This window comes from Pseudophryne corroboree, chromosome 1 (assembly GCF_028390025.1).
Source record: "Pseudophryne corroboree isolate aPseCor3 chromosome 1, aPseCor3.hap2, whole genome shotgun sequence".
Classification (NCBI taxonomy): Eukaryota; Metazoa; Chordata; class Amphibia; order Anura; family Myobatrachidae; genus Pseudophryne; species Pseudophryne corroboree.
The window spans coordinates 766,353,144-766,373,060 of NC_086444.1; the positions used below are offsets into that span (position 1 = coordinate 766,353,144).

The window sequence follows — 19,917 nt, forward strand, 5'->3', positions numbered from 1 at the left end:
TTTTTGACCTCCCTGGACATCAGACGCATATCTTCATATTCCAACTTGGGCCGGTCATTATTCTTTCCGTTTTGCAGTCTGATCCGCTCGCTGTCAAGTCAGGCCCTCTCATTCCAAATAGTCACGGCTCCACGCAATTTCACCAAATGAATGTCCGTGTTGGCAAGCTTACTGTGCAAGGAAGGTATCACAATTCATACCTTTATTAGCCGATCCGCTCGTGAAGGTCAACTTCGCGTTACAGTCACAAAGACCTATGTCGCACAGTTAAAGTATTTCAGGATCACGACTCTATTCTTAATTTTGAGAACTCTCACCTTGTGAGTGGCTTCAGTTTTTGGGGGTGGTCCTGTTCACATCTCTTCAGTGAGTTTTCTTGCCTCAGCCCGAAGCACGGACCTCGCAGAAATTGGTCACAATGGAACGGTCAGTGCCTTGTCTGTCGATACTGTTGTGTATAAAATTGCTGTGCACAATGGTCTCCACCTTAAAGACCATTCAATACGCCACAATCCATTCATGAGAATTCCAGTAGGAGAGTCTCCAAAATTAGACTAGATGCTCAACATCCTCTTGTCTTGTTTTCTCCTTCTGCAATCAGCACTCTTCAATCTCTCCACTGGTGGTGGTGTATGCAATTTATCAGAGAGACTTAAAGAGCACGGTAGTGATGGTTGATGGCAGCTGTAGATTCTACCAAGAGGCCAGAAAATCTCCATCCTCGGATGTAGATCCTGGCACTGTCCCTCCCCAACAACTCCAGCGACACGTCTCCGTTTTGGGAAATGGAGGCCGTCGCCTCACCCAAATGGCATTATACTGTCAGTTACTGACAGTCTGATGCCATAGTGTGACTAACATCACAGATCTGTACTGCACATGCGCAGTACAGGTCCGTCGCATGCTCAAAGTACCGAACACCGGTACTTTGCGGCATGCGCCGCAGAAGCGTCTGGGCCTGAATCAGACCCAATGTATAATTCCGCCAGAGTGCAGCAGAAAAAACTACCTACCCCCTGTGGAGAACTCTGCTTGAGCAGTTGTCTTACCTCCCGACCACTGTCTACACACCATGCGTCTCATATGTATTCCATTTACCTGAAGTTTCATTACTCATCCTTTATTAGAAAAGGTTTCTGTGCACCATACATCTTCAACTCTTTCCATTGCAACTCTTATTTCCATTCCAAATACTGGTCATATGAGTTCCACCTCAAAAATACAGCCGAAGAACAATGATTAAATACATACGTAATAGCATAAAAAAAAAAAACTTTGTTATTAAAGTTTATATATAATACATGTGGGTTTAAACTTGCATCTATAGACCCCTTTGATCTCTGCAATATTGTTTTATTTGCTATATACCTAAAAAAACCTTTTTACGTGCTTTTCTGAACCCTTGTGTCCCTTTTTTAAAATGGCAAGAGAGGGAATTAGTATTTAAAGCCGTCCCCGTTCTCTTAAGGGGGGTACTCGCGGAGCGATATTCTAAGCAATCTGACTAGATTGCTTAGAATATCAGCATGATCGCTCCGTGTGTAGCCCCCTCAGCGATAGCGATGCGCGGCCCCGCACATAGCTATCGCTGCTGCTAGGTTGGCCTGCATGCAGGCCAATCTAGCGGGTCGCTCACTTCACCCGCTGGGTGAAGTGAGCGGTCCCCCCGTCTTCCCCCCGCACGCTCAGCACAGATCGCGCTGTGCTGAGCGGCAGGAGAGATGTGTGCTGAGCGGTTCGCTGAGCACACATCTCTCCTGCATCGGCCCGTGGGTACTGGGCTTTACTTTTGTTTGTTTCCAATGGGATAATCATGTATTAAAACATCAGGTAACTGAATTACTTGACACACTCTAGTTACTCAAAAATGTATTGTATTTATTTTTTGTTATTGGTGTTTCCTTTGCCTAGAATTTGATGCACCACAAACCATTATTGGACATGTTAATGTATGTCTAACATCTCTAAGCAATAACAAAATGGGAAAAAAAAAAAAAAGTAATATGCAAATAACAAAACATTTTTATTTTTTTTTATTTTTTTTTGCAGCGACCAGCATCCCAGAGACTCCTGAAGGCAAAAGATTAAACAACATGTCCTGTTTTAAAAGTAAAGGCATTAGTTTCATTGATTCGGAGCCTGAAAGTGAAGACCATGAAAGTAAACAAAGTCTCGATTCCATACACAGAAAAGCTCATCCAAGGGAAGAGTAAGTCTGTCTTTCTGTCTGTCTATCTCTCTCTTTCTCTCTCTCAAGGACGCTCTGATCAGTGTATCATTGAGCAGCAACAACTTGCTTTTTCTTTCATGTTTTTGGAGCATGTTTTGCCTAACCTGCACATTTTGTTGTTACTTAATACTACTAGAGCTGTGTCCTCATACAGATGTGTCCAGTTAAAGCCTTGCTGTGTATAGCAGCGCGCTGGAGCGGAACCGCAATGCGAAAGCAGCAAGCCATGCCACGTCCATTCACATTACTGCCGGCTCCCTTAGGATCCATGCAGGCGCATGTGCTCATAGCTCCAATTGAACTGAATGGCATAGTGGGGCATACGCATTTAGTGTACAGTCTGCTATGCTACGAACAGGATGGGCATCACAGCAGCACTGTATAAGGACACATTTGTACAACATTTCTGCAGTCGCGACAAACAGACCCTCATGGCCCGCCTGGTTCTAGGAGACTCTGCTAGTGGCTACATTTTTTTTTTTGCCAAAAATGCAGTGAGCTGCAGCTAGGATGCACCAGGATATTGTGAGACACTTGTATATCTGTGTGCGACATTGTTTTTGAATCTGTATATGAAGTGCTACAGTGTAGCAGCCTACGGCATACCTTGGTTCCCGAACCCACAACTACACTACAGTACACTACCTACCCCCCAAACAACAACAACAAAAAGGAGGGCACGTAAACCTGTGAACCCTAATGCAATGGAACCCCAGTGCTGGATTAAAGGGACCAATAGAGAGAACCTGAAAAGCAATAAGCAAAACATCCTAACCAACTATAAAATTACTAGCCCTGGGGACAAATATACACCAACAGGTAATAAGTGTATAGACAGGATAATGACATGTATAATATACATTTAAAGATATTTCAAAAGCACTAGTAGACCACAGAATAATAAAACGAAACAGAATGAGAGACAAATGTAAGATAATGCAAATACAATGAAAATGAAAAAATTTAAACATACAATGTGATGGCAGATAAGAACCACTTGGCCCATCTAGTCTTCCCCTTTTTTTTTACCTCAATCCTTATTTGATCCTTATTTCTTTGTAAGGATATCTTTGTCTATCCCTTGCATGTTTAAATTGCTCTACTGTCTTAGCCTCTACCTTGTCTAATACTTCACTTCATTTGAAGAATGTTTCCCTCCTGAACTTTGTTAAAACCCTTGATATACTTGAAAGTTTCGATCATGTCCGCCCTCCAAACTATACATATTGAGATTTTTTTAGTCTTTCTGGGTATGTAATGTGATGTAGGCCATGCACCATTTTAGTTGCACTTCTTTGTACAGTCTCTAATGTATTAATATCCTTCTGAAGATATGGCCTCCAGAATTGAACACAGTATTCTAGATGAGGCCATACCAATGACCTATACAGTGGCTTATTCTTTCTGCTGCTGATTCCTCTCCCTATGCATCCAAGCATCTGACCAAGAACCAATCCTGTTGCATACATTTGTGTCATTTGCAAAAAGGTATACTTTCCCTTTAATGCCATTTGCAATGTCACCAATAAAGATATTAAAAAGCACTGGTTCAAGTACAGATCCCTGGGGTACTCCACTGGTAACATTCCCTTCCCGTGAATGCACTTAATTTATTACAACTTTCTGTTTTCTATCCTGCAACCAAGATCTTAACCATTCAACCATCTTAGTATCCAGTCCCAAACGTTCGAGTATACTTAGCAGTCTGCGATGTGGGACAGTGTCAAAAGCCTTACTAAAGTCTAGATAAGCTATATCTACGGCTCCACCTTTATCTATTACTTTAGTCACACAATTAAAAAAGTCAATAAGGTTGGTTTGACATGATTATCCACCCCATCCTCCTTGTGAATACATGCTGTTTGGGAGCCTTTACATTTCTTTATTTGAGATGATCTACAACTCTTTCTTTTAAGAGTGTTTCCATCAATGTCCCTGCTACTGATGTAAGGCTCACTGGTCAGTAGTTGCTCTCCTCTTCCTTGCTTCCACTTTTGTGCAGTGGGACTATGTTTGCTCTTTTCCAGTCCTCTGGAATTACTCCTGTAGCTAGTGACTGGATGAATAATTGTTTTAATGGTGCTTCCAGCACCCCTTTAGTAGCCTTGGGATGTATCCCATTTGGCCCCATTGATTTATCCACTTTCAGCTTTGAGAGTTCTGTTAGGACCTTCTCCTCTGTAAATGTACTTGTTTCATTTTTTTCTGAATATCCCTGCAACTTAACTGTGGCCCCATCCCCTCTTTCTCTATCGTCCTAAGTGGATGCTGGGGTTCCTGAAAGGACCATGGGGAATAGCGGCTCCGCAGGAGACAGGGCACAAAAGTAAAGCTTTTACAGGTCAGGTGGTGTGTACTGGCTCCTCCCCCTATGACCCTCCTCCAGACTCCAGTTAGATTTTTGTGCCCGGCCGAGAAGGGTGCAATTCTAGGTGGCTCTCATAAAGAGCTGCTTAGAGAGTTTAGCTTAGGTTTTTTATTTTACAGTGATTCCTGCTGGCAACAGGATCACTGCAACGAGGGACAGAGGGGAGAAGAAGTGAACTCACCTGCGTGCAGGATGGATTGGCTTCTTGGCTACTGGACATGAAGCTCCAGAGGGACGATCACAGGTACAGCCTGGATGGTCACCGGAGCCACGCCGCCGGCCCCCTCACAGATGCTGAAGCAAGAAGAGGTCCAGAATCGGCGGCTGAAGACTCCTGCAGTCGTCTTAAGGTAGCGCACAGCACTGCAGCTGTGCGCCATTTTCCTCTCAGCACACTTCACACGGCAGTCACTGAGGGTGCAGGGCGCTGGGAGGGGGGCGCCCTGGGAGGCAAATGAAAACCTTTAAAAAGGCTAAAAATACCTCACATATAGCCCCAGAGGCTATATGGAGATATTTACCCCTGCCTAAATGTACTAAATAGCGGGAGACGAGCCCGCCGAAAAAGGGGCGGGGCCTATCTCCTCAGCACACGGCGCCATTTTCTGTCACAGCTCCGCTGGTCAGGAAGGCTCCCAGGTCTCTCCCCTGCACTGCACTACAGAAACAGGGTATAACAGAGGGGGGGCAAAATAAATGGCAATATATATTAATATAAAAGCAGCTATAAGGGAGCACTTAATCATAAGGCTATCCCTGTCATATATAGCGCTTTTTGGTGTGTGCTGGCAGACTCTCCCTCTGTCTCCCCAAAGGGCTAGTGGGTCCTGTCTTCGTATAGAGCATTCCCTGTGTGTCTGCTGTGTGTCGGTACGTGTGTGTCGACATGTATGAGGACGTTATTGGTGTGGAGGCGGAGCAATTGCCAAATATGAGGATGTCACCTCCTAGGGGGTCGACACCAGAATGGATGCCTTTATTTGTGGAATTACGGGATAGCGTCAACTCGCTTAAGCAGTCGTTTGCCGACATGAGGCGGCCGGACACTCAATTAGTGCCTGTCCAGGCGCCTCAAACACCGTCAGGGGCTGTAAAACGCCCCTTGCCTCAGTCGGTCGACACAGACCCAGACACAGGCACTGATTCCGGTGGTGAAGGTGACGAATCAACCGTATTTTCCAGTAGGGCCACACGTTATATGATTTTGGCAATAAAGGAGATGTTACATTTAGCTGATACTACAGGTACCACTAAACAGGGTATTATGTGGGGTGTGAAAAAACTACCAGTAGTTTTTACCGAATCAGAAGAATTAAATGACGTGTGTGATGAAGCGTGGGGTGCCCCGATAAAAAACTGCTAATTTCAAAGAAGTTATTGGCTTTATACCCTTTCCCGCCAGAGGTTAGGGAGCGCTGGGAAACACCTCCTAGGGTGGACAAAGCGCTAACACGCTTATCAAAACAAGTGGCGTTACCCTCTCCTGAGACGGCCGCACTTAAAGATCCATCAGATAGGAGGATGGAAAATATCCAAAAAGGTATATACACACATGCAGGTGTTATACTACGACCAGCTATTGCGACTGCCTGGATGTGCAGTGCTGGGGTAGTTTGGTCAGAGTCCCTGATCGAAAATATTGATACCCTGGACAGGGACAATATTTTACTGTCGTTAGAACAAATAAAGGATGCATTTCTTTATATGCGTGATGCACAGGGAGATATCTGCACACTGGCATCACGGGTAAGTGCTATGTCCATTTCGGCCAGAAGAGCTTTATGGACACGACAGTGGACAGGCGATGCGTAGAGGAGTTATTTGGGGTCGGTCTATCGGATTTGGTGGCCACGGCTACGGCCGGGAAATCCACCTTTCTACCTCAAGTCACTCCCCAACAGAAAAAGGCACCGACCTTTCAACCGCAGCCCTTTCGTTCCTTTAAAAATAAGAGAGCAAAGGGCTATTCATATCTGCCACGAGGCAGAGGACGAGGGAAGAGACAGCAACAGGCAGCTCCTTCCCAGGAACAGAAGCCCTCCCCGGCTTCTACAAAAGCCTCAGCATGACGCTGGGGCTTCGCAAGCGGACTCGGGGGCGGTAGGCGGTCGTCTCAAGAATTACAGCGCGCAGTGGGCTCACTCGCAGGTAAATCCCTGGATCCTGCAGATAATATCTCAGGGGTACAGGTTGAAATTAGAGACAGAGCCACCTCGCCGTTTCCTGAAGTCTGCTTTACCAACGTCCCCCTCAGAAAGGGAGACGGTTTTGGAAGCCATTCACAAGCTGTATTCTCAGCAGGTGATAGTCAAGGTACCTCTTCTACAACAAGGGAAGGGGTATTATTCCACTCTTTTTGTGGTACCGAAGCCGGATGGCTCGGTAAGGCCTATTCTAAATCTGAAGTCCTTGAACCTGTACATAAAGAAGTTCAAGTTCAAGATGGAGTCACTCAGAGCAGTGATAGCGAACCTGGAAGAAGGGGACTTTATGGTATCCTTGGACATCAAGGATGCGTATCTCCACGTTCCAATTACCCCTCACACCAGGGGTACCTCAGGTTCGTTGTACAAAACTGTCACTATCAGTTTCAGACGCTGCCGTTTGGTTTGTCCACGGCACCTCGGGTCTTTACAAAGGTAATGGCCGAGATAATATTTCTTCTTCGAAGAAAAGGCGTATTAATTATCCCATACTTGGACGATCTCCTAATAAGGGCAAGGTCCAGAGAACAGCTAGAGATGGGTTTAGCACTATCTCAAGAGGTGCTAAAGCAGCACGGATGGATTCTGAATATTCCAAAATCCCAATTAATGCCGACAACTCGTCTGCTGTTCCTGGGGATGATTCTGGACACAGTTCAGAAAAAGGTTTTTCTTCCCGAAGAAAAAGCCAAGGAGTTATCTGACCTGGTCAGGAACCTCCTAAAACCAGGAAAGGTGTCTGTACATCAATGCACAAGAGTCCTGGGAAAAAATGGTAGCTTCTTACGAAGCAATCCCTTTCGGCAGATTCCATGCAAAGGGATCTGTTGGACAAATGGTCAGGGTCGCATCTTCAGATGCACCTGCGGATAACCCTGTCGCCGAGGACAAGGGTATCCCTTCTGTGGTGGTTGCAGGAGGCTCATCTATTGGAGGGCCGCAGATTCGGCATGCAGGATTGGATCCTGGTGACCACGGATGCCAGCCTGAGAGGCTGGGGAGCAGTCACACAGGGAAGAAATTTCCAGGGAGTGTGGTCGAGCCTGAAAAAGTCTCTTCACATAAGCATTCTGGAACTAAGAGCAATCTAAAATGCTCTAAGCCAGGCGGAACCTCTGCTTCAAGGAAGACCGGTGTTGATCCAGTCGGACAACATCACGGCAGTCGCCCATGTAAACAGACAGGGCGGCACAAGAAGCAGGAGGGCAATGGCAGAAGCTGCCAGGATCCTTCGCTGGGCGGAGAATCACGTGATAGCACTGTCAGCAGTATTCATCCCGGGCGTGGACAACTGGGAAGCAGACTTCCTCAGCAGACACGACCTTCACCCGGGAGAGTGGGGACTTCATCCAGAAGTTTTCCACATGCTATTAAACCGTTGGGTAAAACCAATGGTGGACATGATGGCGTCTCGCCTCAACAAAACACTGGACAGATATTGCGCCAGGTCAAGAGATCCGCAGGCAATAGCTGTGGACGCGCTGGTAACACCTTGGGTGTACCAGTCGGTATATGTGTTTCCTCCTCCTGCCTCTCATACCAAAGGTATTGAGGATTATACGGCAAAGAGGAGTAAGACTAGTGGCTCCGGATTGGCCAAGAAGGACTTGGTACCCGGAACTTCAAGAGATGGTCACGGACGATCCGTGGCCTCTACTTCTGAGAAGGGACCTGCTTCAGCAGGGTCCTTGTCTTTTTCAAGACTTACCGCGGCTGCGTTTGACGGCATGGCGTTTGAATGCCAGATCCTAAAAGGAAAAGGCATTCCGGAAGAAGTCATTCCTACCTTGATAAAGGCAAGGAAGGAAGTCACCGCGAAGCATTATCGCCGTATTTGGCGAAAATATGTTGCGTGGTGCGAGCAGCGGAGTGCTCCGATGGAGGAATTTCAACTGGGTCGTTTTCCTACATTTCCTGCAATCAGAATTGTCTATGGGTCTCAAATTGGGATCTATTAAGGTTCAAATTTCGGCCATATCAATATTCTTCCAAAAAGAATTGGCCTCAGTCCCTGAGGTCCAGATTTTTATCAAAGGAGTACTGCATATACAGCCTCCTGTGGTGCCTAAGGTGGCACCGTGGGATCTAAATGTAGTTTTAGATTTCCTCAAATCCAATTGGTTTGAACCACTAAAGAATGTGGATTTGAAATATCTCACATGGAAAGTGACTATGTTACTGGCCCTGGCTTCGGCCGGGAGAGTATCTGAACTGGCGGCTTTGTTTTATAAAAGCCCTTATTTAATTTTCCATTCGACATAGGGCAGAGCGGCGGACGCGTCCGCATTTTCTCCCTAAGGTGGTATCAGCGTTTCACCTGAACCAGCCTATTGTAGTGCCTGCGGCTACAGACGACTTGAAGGACTCCAAGTTGTTGGACGTTGTCAGAGCCTTAAAAATATACATTTAAAGGACGGCTGGAGTCAGAAAATCTGACTCGCTGTTTATACTGTATGCACCCAACAAGTTGGGTGCACCTGCTTCTAAGCAGTCGATTGCTCGTTGGATTTGTAACAAAATTCAACTTGTACATTCTGTGGCAGGCCTGCCACAGCCTAAATCTGTTAAGGCCCATTCCGCAAGGAAGGTGGGCTCATCTTGGGCGCCTGCCCGAGGGGTCTCGGCATTACAACTCTGCCGAGCAGCTACGTGGTCAGGGGAGAACACGTTTGTAAATTTTTACAAATTTGATACCCTGGCAAAGGAGGACCTGGAGTTCTCTCATTCGGTGCTGCAGAGTCATCCGCACTCTCCCGCCCGTTTGGGAGCTTTGGTATAATCCCCATGGTCCTTTCAGGAACCCCAGCATCCACTTAGGACGATAGAGAAAATAAGAATTTACTTACCGATAATTCTATTTCTCGGAGTCCGTAGTGGATGCTGGGCGCCCATCCCAAGTGCGTATTATCTGCAATACTTGTACATAGTTATTGTTAACTAATTCGGGTTATTGTTTAGGAAGCCATCTTTCAGAGGCTCCTCTGTTATCATACTGTTAACTGGGTTTAGATCACAAGTTGTACGGTGTGATTGGTGTGGCTGGTATGAGTCTTACCCGGGATTCAAAATCCTCCCTTATTGTGTACGCTCGTCCGGGCACAGTACCTAACTGGAGTCTGGAGGAGGGTCATAGGGGGAGGAGCCAGTACACACCACCTGACCTGTAAAAGCTTTACTTTTGTGCCCTGTCTCCTGCGGAGCCGCTATTCCCCATGGTCCTTTCAGGAACCCCAGCATCCACTACGGACTCCGAGAAATAGAATTATCGGTAAGTAAATTCTTATTTTCAGTAGTGAATACTGAGCAAAAATACATAATATGATCTGCTAGTACATTGTCTCCCTCAACGAAACTCCCAGTCTGTCTTTAGTATTATTATTCCGCCTTTTTTGTTTTTCTCCTTTCGCTTATATACAGTGCCTGAAAAAAAGTTTTGCCTCCTTTACCCACTGATTGGGCCATTTTCTCTTCAGCTTGTGCCTTCACACATCTGTTTACCTTCTTAGTCCCCTTCTGTCTAACAAGATATATCTTTGTCTTCATTATTTTGTGTTTGCTTATACTTCATAAAAGCCATCTTGTTTGCTTTCACAATACTTGCTACTTCTTTCGCCAACCACACTGGCTTCCTTTTGCTTGTGTTTTTCCTAACACTTTTGATACAAAGGTCTGTTGCCTTTAATATTGCACTTTTTAATGTGTCCCACCTCTTCCGAACTCCTTCCAAGTTCCTCCACTCAGTCTTCCTAAAATCTAACACCTTTGTTATAGTTTGGGATGAGTCAGTCTCTATCTTTATGCTGAACCATACTGCTTGATGATCACTGGATCCCAGGTTTTCACCCACTTTTACATCCGATATTCTGTCTCCATTTGTAAGTATTAAGTCTAATATTGCATCTTTCCGAGTGGGCTCCTTCAGCAATTGCAGGACCATCTACGATGTAGATGCATGTATTTTCAAAAATGTGATGGAGGAGAAGGAAAGCCCCACAGTGCAATTCCTGGAGATCACCAATCCGGGATTATGCAGTCTCCGGAAGGCACTGCTGATTTTCGGATTGTCCAATTAAATATCAGATAGGTTGCTACTTCTGACCAACCTGGGTGCCCCCTCAGGAACTACCGATGTAGCCATGTTCATATTTGCAGCATCACAGCATGTGGCATAGCATGCCGGGCTGCGACTATTGACTATTCACAGCAGGCGATTGTTCCATTAATTCCTAATTGAATTAATTGAGCAATCCTAGCTCCATTAATTCCTAGTGGAATTAATGGAGTGATTGTCAGCTGTGAATAATCGCAGCCCTGCATGCCATACATCTAGATGTAGTCCTGAGCAAGTGCATAGTTTAGCTGTGCTTGGGGCAGGTCGTGTTTTAGTGTAATGGGTTGTCTTTATTTCAGTATGTGGGTACAATTTTGTGCATCCCTGCTTACATGATAGACACTGAAATGTGTAGATGTATGCTTGCCTACGGTGGGCCACATTCAGTCTGCAATACATTTCTGTGTGGACAGAAAATTAGGATAAAACAAGGGGAGTCCCATGAGACTCGCACAAACTAATATGTGCTCTGTTTTACTGGGCAGATACAAACTCGTTTTAATAGAACTGGCATACTCGTATATGGAATACATGAAAAATGTTAATCTTAATCTCTTAATCTATATGGGGGACACTGCACTCCCTCCCTTTAAATGTTGCACTCTGTTTTCACACTCTCTTGTTTTAGTGGTGTTCTTGTCTTGTGTTATATTTATCTCTTGTGGCCTTAATAAAATCAAAACTAAAATGCTTTGAGTTATGAGATGTAGATGGGGAGGAGGCAACCCACAAACAAGTTTGTTTACACTTGTGCCTTCTCTTTGGACAGCACCTTCTACATCCCATGGTGTCCAGTAACACCTAGATGGATTGAAAAATGGGTAAGTGTGAGGCTCTGACTTTAAGTGACTTTGTCTAGAGCCAAATTGTTATAGCTAGACGACTGGGGGGGGGGGGGGGGGGGGGGGGTCATTCCGACCTGATCACACGCTGCCGTTTTTTCGCAGTGCAGCGATCACGTGACTACTGCGCATGCACCGAAATGTGCAGGCGCGTTGCACGGGTACAAAGCGGATCGTTGCTGTGCGATGGATTGTATGAAGCATCCATTCGCACAGCCGATCGCAAGGAGATTGACCGGAAGAATGCATTTATGGGTGTCAACTGACCGTTCTCTGGGAGTGGTTAGAAAAACGCAGGCGTGTCCAAGCGTTTGTAGGGTGGGTGTTTGAAGTCAATTCCGGGACCGGACAGGCTGAAGTGATTGCAGCGGCTGAGTAAGTTCAGACCTACTCAGAAACTGTTTTTGTACTGCTCGGCTGCACAAGCATTCGCACACTTGCACAGCTAAAATACACTCCCCTGTGGGCGGCGACTATGCGTTTGCACGGCTGCTAAAAACAGCTAGCGAGCGATCAACTCGGAATGACCCCCATGGTCTGATGTGGGGTGTTCTGTTATGCAGTGGTTAGTACCAACTAAAAGTGGTCCAAGGAAGGGCAGCCGGTGAACTGACAATTGGACATGGGTGTCAAAGGCTCATTTAAGCACATGGGGAGTGAATGTTAGCCTGCCTGATCCTATCGTACAGAAGTGCAACTGTAACACACATTGCTGAAAAAGTTAATACTGACTATGATAGGATAGTAACATATAGTGAACAAAGAGAAAAAAAGTACTCTCTGGTTAAGGGGCACACTTATACCCCTTTTCCACTAGCTCCTTAAAACACGGGTAAATGTGCGGGGGGGCGCATTTACTCGTGTTTTTCCCTAGTGGAAAAGGGTCCCCCTGCAAATTCCCAGATAAAGTGATCCGGGAATCCTACCCGGGTAGCTTGCTGGGTTGAACACCTGTTCAACCTGGTAAGCTGTCTAGTGTGAACGGGAGCTGCGTCGAGGCGACACGGCTCCCATTCACAGTGTATGGGATGGCGGCGCTTGGAGATCATATGATCTCCAAGCACCGCCCCTGCCGCGTCAGTAGTAGCGTCACCAACCCGGCAATATGCCGGGGTTGGTGAGCGCTGTGGGAAAGGGGCTGCGACCCGTACTACAGTGGAAAAGGGGTATTACTTTGTCTTAAAATGAAAACTTAACATTTATTGGTACACTCTAATGCTGCCCGCACACCTAAAGATTTATTGTCGGATCTGGATGGTTGGAATGAAAACCTAGTAATGGATGAGCGGAAATTACAGTTGGCCATTTGCTCCTAACTGCCGTAAAACTGACAAACTGATGTGGATTTAACCAATTTGTCTGATTGACAATCCAAATATTAAAAGTTACCTACATAAGGATAACTCAAAATGTCATTGAATATGATATCTGTTTAGAGTAGATTTTCCCAAGTAGATTGACTGCTAATATACATCTTGTTGCAATACAGTATCCTAGAGCACAGGTTCTCAAACTCGGTCCTCAGGACCCCACACAGTGCATGTTTTCCAGGTCTCCTCACAGAATCACAAGTGATATAATTAGCTCCACCTGCGGACCTTTAAAAATGTATCAGTGAGTAATTAATACACCTGTGCACCTGCTGGGTTACCTGCAAAACATGCACTGTGTGGGATCCTGAGCACCGAGTTTGAGAACCTATGTCCTAGAGCAGGGGTGGGCAATTATTTCAGCTGGGGGGCCGCTTAACACTTCCAGTGAATGTTCGAGGGCCACACACAGTCCCTAATATGAATGACAAATATTTGTAGGAGTAAGTCCTGGGCTGCGCAGAGACTGCACAAAGTAGATTTTTGCAGCTCTGCGTACACATACGATCGTACACTTGCACGGGTGAATTTACATTCCCCCTGGGGGCGGCGACTACCCGAACGCAGGACAGCAAAATTTGCAGCACAGTGATCAGGTCTGAATCAGCTTCTTAGTCAGCAGTTGCTGAAAAATAAGACCCGTTATAGGGCCCAATTCTGACCCGGTCGCAGCTGTGTATTTTCGCACAGCAGATGATCGGGTCTGAACTGCGCATGCATTGCAGTGCGCAGGCACGTCGGTCCGCCGCGCTGGGGAGCGTCGGGCAGTGATGGGATGGTGCGAACAAAGCGATCGTACAGGCGATCGCAAGGTGATTGACAGAAAGAGGCCGTTTGTGGGTGGTAACTGACCGGTTTAGAGGAGTGCACGGAAAAATGCAGGAGAGACCAGGCGTTTGGAGGGAGGGTTTCTGACGTCAGCTCCGGCCCCGATCATCCCACTGGAAGAGTAAGTCCTGGGCTGCGCAGAGACTGCACAAACTTCTGTTTCTGCAGCTCTCCTGCACATGCGATCGCTCCCCTGCACATCGATTACCCTCCTCCCCCTGTAGGCGGTGACTACCTGATCGTAGCAGTGCAAAAATCACACCCTAGCGATCAGTTCTGAATTAGGCCCATAGTTTTTTATATATATATATATATATATATATATACACAAAGTGTAGTAATCCCGGCACTCCCTCTCCAAATGGCAATGTGCTGCGGTGCCCTCCTAGAGAAACAATGCTGATCCTCAATATAATGGATGGAGACAGGCGGCACTCAAGCAGACTCAAATAGAGTGAAAAAAGCGGTCCGTTTATTGATCCAATATGGATCAATAAACGGACCGCTTTTTTCACTCTATTTGAGGCTGCTTGAGTGCCGCCTGTCTCCATCCATTATATATATATATATATATATATATATATATATATAACTATAAAAACATAGTATTATATACATATATATATATATATATATATATATATATATATATATACATATGTATATATATAACTGTAAAAACACACACACCATGTGTGTAGCCCCCTCAGCGATAGTGATGCGCGGCCCCGCACATCGCTATCGCTGCTGCTAGATTGCATGCAGGCCAATCTAGCGGGTCGCTCACTTCACCCGCTGGGTGAAGTGATCGCCCCCCCTCGTCTCCCCCCGCACGGTCAGCACAGATCGCGCTGTGCTGAGCGGCAGGAGAAATGTGTGCTGAGCGGTTCGCTCAGCACACATCTCTCCCAAATCGGCCGTGGGTACTTGGCTTAAAAAACATATCCAGTAATAAAAAAAATAAAAATAAAAAACTGCTGAAAACAAACAAACAAACAAACAGCATCCTGTGTAATGCTGTTATCAATCGTATTCACAGCTCCCCTCTCCCTTAAACCCATATAGTAGTCTCTACCCCCCTTCCCCCACCCCTGAACCCACATAGCAGTCAATACCCCCCTTCACCCCTTCCCCTGAACCTATACGGCAGTCTCTACCCCCCTCCTCTCCACTCTCCCTCCTCCTCCTCCTCTCCCCCCCGCCCTCCTCCTCCTCCTCCCCCCGCCCCTTCCCCCCCACCCGTACCCATATAGCAGCTTTACCTTAGATGTGTTTTTTTCACTGTGGCAGATCTGCTGCCCAGATTATCCACCTTCCCTGCCAGATCCGCTGCCCGCTGCGCTGCGCAGAGCCGCTGCTGCTACCCGCTGCACTCTCCTGCCGTGGCTCCGCCCCTATGCCGCCCAGCGCCTGATGTCACAGAGGAAATCCCGGTCAGCAGACCGGGTATTTCCTCAGCGGCGCTGCGTCTCGGTGCTTCGTAGCGCAATGACAAGCGGCTCAGCCGGGCCGCTTGTCATTGCACAGTGGTATGGGACAGCGGGCCAGGCAGAATCGGTTCGCGGGCCGCATCCGGCCCGCGGGCCGCATGTTGCCCACCCCTATCCTAGAGTATAGATGGGTATAGCGTATGATTAATACTGCACATGATTCAAGCACTTACAATCTTGTTAGCTCTAACAAGAGACAATACATGGATCATACAAAAAAGGCACTAACATATGTTTTTCCCTTAGTTCATATGTATATGTCAAACAGATGCATCAAACCAAGCAATAAAAATATACACCACTTGGGAGGTAATGCTTAAAAAATCAGACCAAGAAGTTGCAATGCAATGGCATATGTAGGAACACAATGTTAGTTTGTAGTGAAGTTCTCTTCCCTATTACGCTTCATGCCTAAAGAATACAAAGGTCTTTCTTTTTGGTCATTGAGCCCTGACTAGTTTAATGTTGCAACAATCCATATGGTTTCAACAACTGACCGTTCTATAATGAACAATAGATAAAGTTCTGATTCAGCTTTGATCCAAAGTTCTAGTGTTGTACTGAACTCTAGCACAATGGGGGCCAATGACCTGACTTTCTGCATGTATCATACAGTTTCACCCCACTGCTTCTTCATGCCATTTCACAGCTGTTACTGGAAGGCAGATTTGAGGTCCTGAAGAAGAAAAGTTGATACTCCCGCTGGGAGGTGTATCATGACCTCTATCTGAGTACAGCAGTCATCTGCATCACTTGCCCTATGACTGCTGTCTTTATCATGCATTCTTTATTGGTGCTCTTAAAAGTGGTTAATCTGGTCAATCATTTCTCCATTTTTTTTTTTAATTGAAGTGCACAAATTTAAATCCTGTTAATTGAAAGAACTACATAACAATGATTTGCTGCAACCCTTCATCACAATAGCTGATACAGTGGTTATCTAAAGGTATAATCTAATTCTAGAGAAGACTTTAAGCAGCGGTCATTTTTATAATTAGAGTTCATCATTCTAATTGCCCACAGTAAACTTCTTTTATATTTTTATTTAATACTGCAGCCACTGTAGTGTGGGGTCGGCATGAGATCTTATTAAATAGGGTCAGTTTTGTTTTTGAAATATAAAGCTGGGTACACTCTAAAACAATCTGGTGTTCCTGCGCCTGTCCAATATGATGTAATGATATATCATGCCCGTGTACACTACACGATCGTCATATGATGACAGAAGTAATGTTCCGCACCACATTCAAAATGACATCTTTCCCTCTGATGTGCAGCAGCATCATCGTATCGTATTACACTTTTTTTTCTCTTTTCTTCTTCTTAATAAACATAGGAGACTTGTTGGGTCTATATTCCAAATACGTATATATTTAGTGATGTAAAGTACCAGAAAGCAAAGTCATTGTACAGTCTTGGAATACAGTTAGTCTTATATAGTCCATGGAAAAGGACTATTTGCTTCCATTGGTGTTTCATTGCGCTGAAATCGGCTGCCTTAAACTTTTTGTGCAGTTAATTTGACTGTACTCTAGTGCAGCGGTGGGGAACCTCAGGCCCGCGGGCCGTATAAGGCCCGCAGAGCCACTTGATCCGGCCCGGACAGGCTCACCGAACCGATAGTTCTGAGGAGCGGGCGGCCAGGCGGAGGGCAACGGTCCGGAAGCAGGAGCAGGGCTGGTGAGTATTGTGTTTTGTTTTTTTTTCTTCTGATGTGTGTGTGTGTGTGTAAGCGGCGCTACTAGGGGGCATATCTAATTGGCATATCTAGTGGGGCATATCTAATAGGGCATGACAAGTGACTGGGGGCATAACTACTGGGGGCAGGCAAGTTTTTAAGTTTATAAGTTTCTCTGACGTCCTAAGTGGATGCTGGGACTCCGTAAGGACCATGGGGAATAGCGGCTCCGCAGGAGACTGGGCACAACTAAAGAAAGCTTTAGGACTACCTGGTGTGCACTGGCTCCTTCAACCATGACCCCCCCCCCCCCCAGACCCCAGTTAGAATCTTGTGCCCGGCTGAGCTGGATGCACACTAGGGGCTCTCCTGAGCTCCTAGAAAGAAAGTATATTTTAGGTTTTTTATTTTACAGTGAGATCTGCTGGCAACAGACTCACTGCAGCGAGGGACTAAGTGGAAAAGAAGCGAACCTACCTAACTGGTGGTAGCTTGGGCTTCTTAGGCTACTGGACACCATTAGCTCCAGAGGGATCGACCACAGGACCCGACCTCGATGTTCGGTCCCGGAGCCGCGCCGCCGGCCCCGTTACAGAGCCAGAAGCAAGAAGTGTTCCGGAAAATTGGCGGCAGAAGACTTCAGTCTTCAACAAGGTAGCGCACAGCACTGCAGCTGTGCGCCATTGCTCCTCATGCACACCTCACACTCCGGTCACTGATGGGTGCAGGGCGCTGGGGGGGGGCGCCCTGAGGGCAATATAATACACCTTGGTTGGCAAACCATCACAATATATAGTCCCAGGGCTATATATGTGATAAATTACCCCTGCCAGAATCCATAAAAAAAAGCGGGAGAAAAGTCAGCCGAAAAAGGGGCGGGGCTATCTCCCTCAGCACACTGGCGCCATTTTTTCTTCACAGTGCAGCTGGAAGACAGCTCCCCAGGCTCCCCCCTGTAGTTTTCAGGCTCAAAGGGTTAAAAAGAGAGGGGGGGGGGGGGGGCACTAAATTTAGGCGCAATATGTGTATACAAGCAGCTATTGGGGGAAAAATCACTCAGTTATAGTGTTAATCCCTGCATTATATAGCGCTCTGGTGTGTGCTGGCATACTCTCTCTCTGTCTCCCCAAAGGACTTTGTGGGGTCCTGTCCTCAGAGCATTCCCTGTGTGTGTGCGGTGTGTCGGTACGGCTGTGTCGACATGTTGGATGAGGAAGGTTACGTGGAGGCGGAGCAGAGGCCGATAAATGGGATGTCGCCCCCTGTGGGGCCGACACCAGAGTGGATGGATAGGTGGAAGGTATTAACCGACAATGTCAACTCCTTACATAAAAGGCTGGATGACGTAACAGCTGTGGGACAGCCGGCTTCTCAGCCCGCGCTTGCCCAGGCGTCTCAAAGGCCATCAGGGGCTCAAAAAACGCCCGTTACCTCAGATGGGAGACACAGATGTCGACACGGAGTCTGACTCCAGTGTCGACGAGGTTGAGACATATACACAATCCACTAGGAACATCCGTTGCATGATCACGGCAATGAAAAATGTGTTACACATTTCTGACATGAACCCAAGTACCACATAAAAGGGGTTTTATGTGTGGGGAGAAAAAGCAGCCAGTGTTTTGTTCCCCCATCAGATGAGTGAATGAAGTGTGTAAAGAGCGTGGGTTCTCCCGATAAGAAAATGGTAATTTCTAAAAAGTTACTGCTGGCGTACCCTTTCCCGCCAGAGGATAGGTCACGTTGCGAGATATCCCCTAGGGTGGATAAGGCGCTCACACGTTTGTCAAAAAAGGTGGCACTGCCGTCTTGGGATACGGCCACTTTAAAGGAGCCTGCTGATAAAAAGCAGGAGACTATCCTGAAGTCTGTATATACACACTCAGGTACTATATTGAGACCTGCATTTGCCTCAGCATAAATAGTGCTGCTGCAGCTTGGTCTGATACCCTGTCAGATAATATTAATACCCTAGACAGGGATAATATTTTGCTAACATAGAGCATATTAAAGACGTCGTCTTATATATGAAGGATGCACAGAGGGATATTTGCCGGCTGGCATCCAGAATTAATGCAATGTCCATTCTGCCAGGAGGGTATTAGAGACCCGGCAGTGGACAGGTGATCCTGCCTTTAAAAGGCACATGGAGATTCTGCCTTATAAGGGTGAGGAATTGTTTGGGGTTGGTCTCTGGGACCTCGTATCCACAGCAACAGCTGGGAAGAAAAATTTTTACCTCAGGTTTCCTCACAGCCTAAGAAAGCACCGTATTTTCAGGTACAGTCCTTTCGGCTTCAGAAAAGCAAACGGGTCAAAGGCGCTTCCTTTCTGCACAGAGACAAGGGAAGAAGGAAAAAGCTGCACCAGACACCCAGTTCCCAGGATCAAAAATCTTCCCCCGCTTCCTCTGAGTCCACCGTATGACGCTGGGGCTCCACAGGTGGAGACAGGTGCGGTAGGGGCGCGTCTCGGGAACTTCAGGGACCAGTGGGCTTGCCCACAGGTGGATCCCTAGGTTCTGCAAGTAGTATCACAGGGATACAGGCTGGAGTTCGAGGCGACTCCCCCTCGCCGTTACCTCACATCAGCCTTGTCTGCTGCCCTCGGAGAAAGGGAGGTAGTACTGGCGGCAATTCACAAGCTGTACTTCCAGCAGGTGAAATCAAGGTACCCCTCCTTCAACAAGGCCGGGGTTACTATTCCAAAATGTTGTGGTACCGAAACCAGACGGTTCGGTGAGACCCATTCTAAAATTGAAATCCTTGAACACTTATATACGAAGGTTCAAGTTCA

At 46.6% G+C, this 19,917-nt stretch overlaps 1 protein-coding gene across 2 annotated transcripts in view; it reads left to right on the forward strand.

Moving 5' to 3' along the window:
- Window positions 1–19,917, forward strand: part of SMARCAD1 (SWI/SNF-related, matrix-associated actin-dependent regulator of chromatin, subfamily a, containing DEAD/H box 1) — a 337,899-nt gene that overhangs the window by 100,449 nt on the left and 217,533 nt on the right. For both annotated transcript variants that reach the window (XM_063917359.1, XM_063917366.1), the window contains exon 3: window positions 2,050–2,209. In XM_063917359.1, the coding sequence (XP_063773429.1) occupies window positions 2,050–2,209 (160 nt within the window). The remainder of the gene's footprint in view (window positions 1–2,049; window positions 2,210–19,917) is intronic.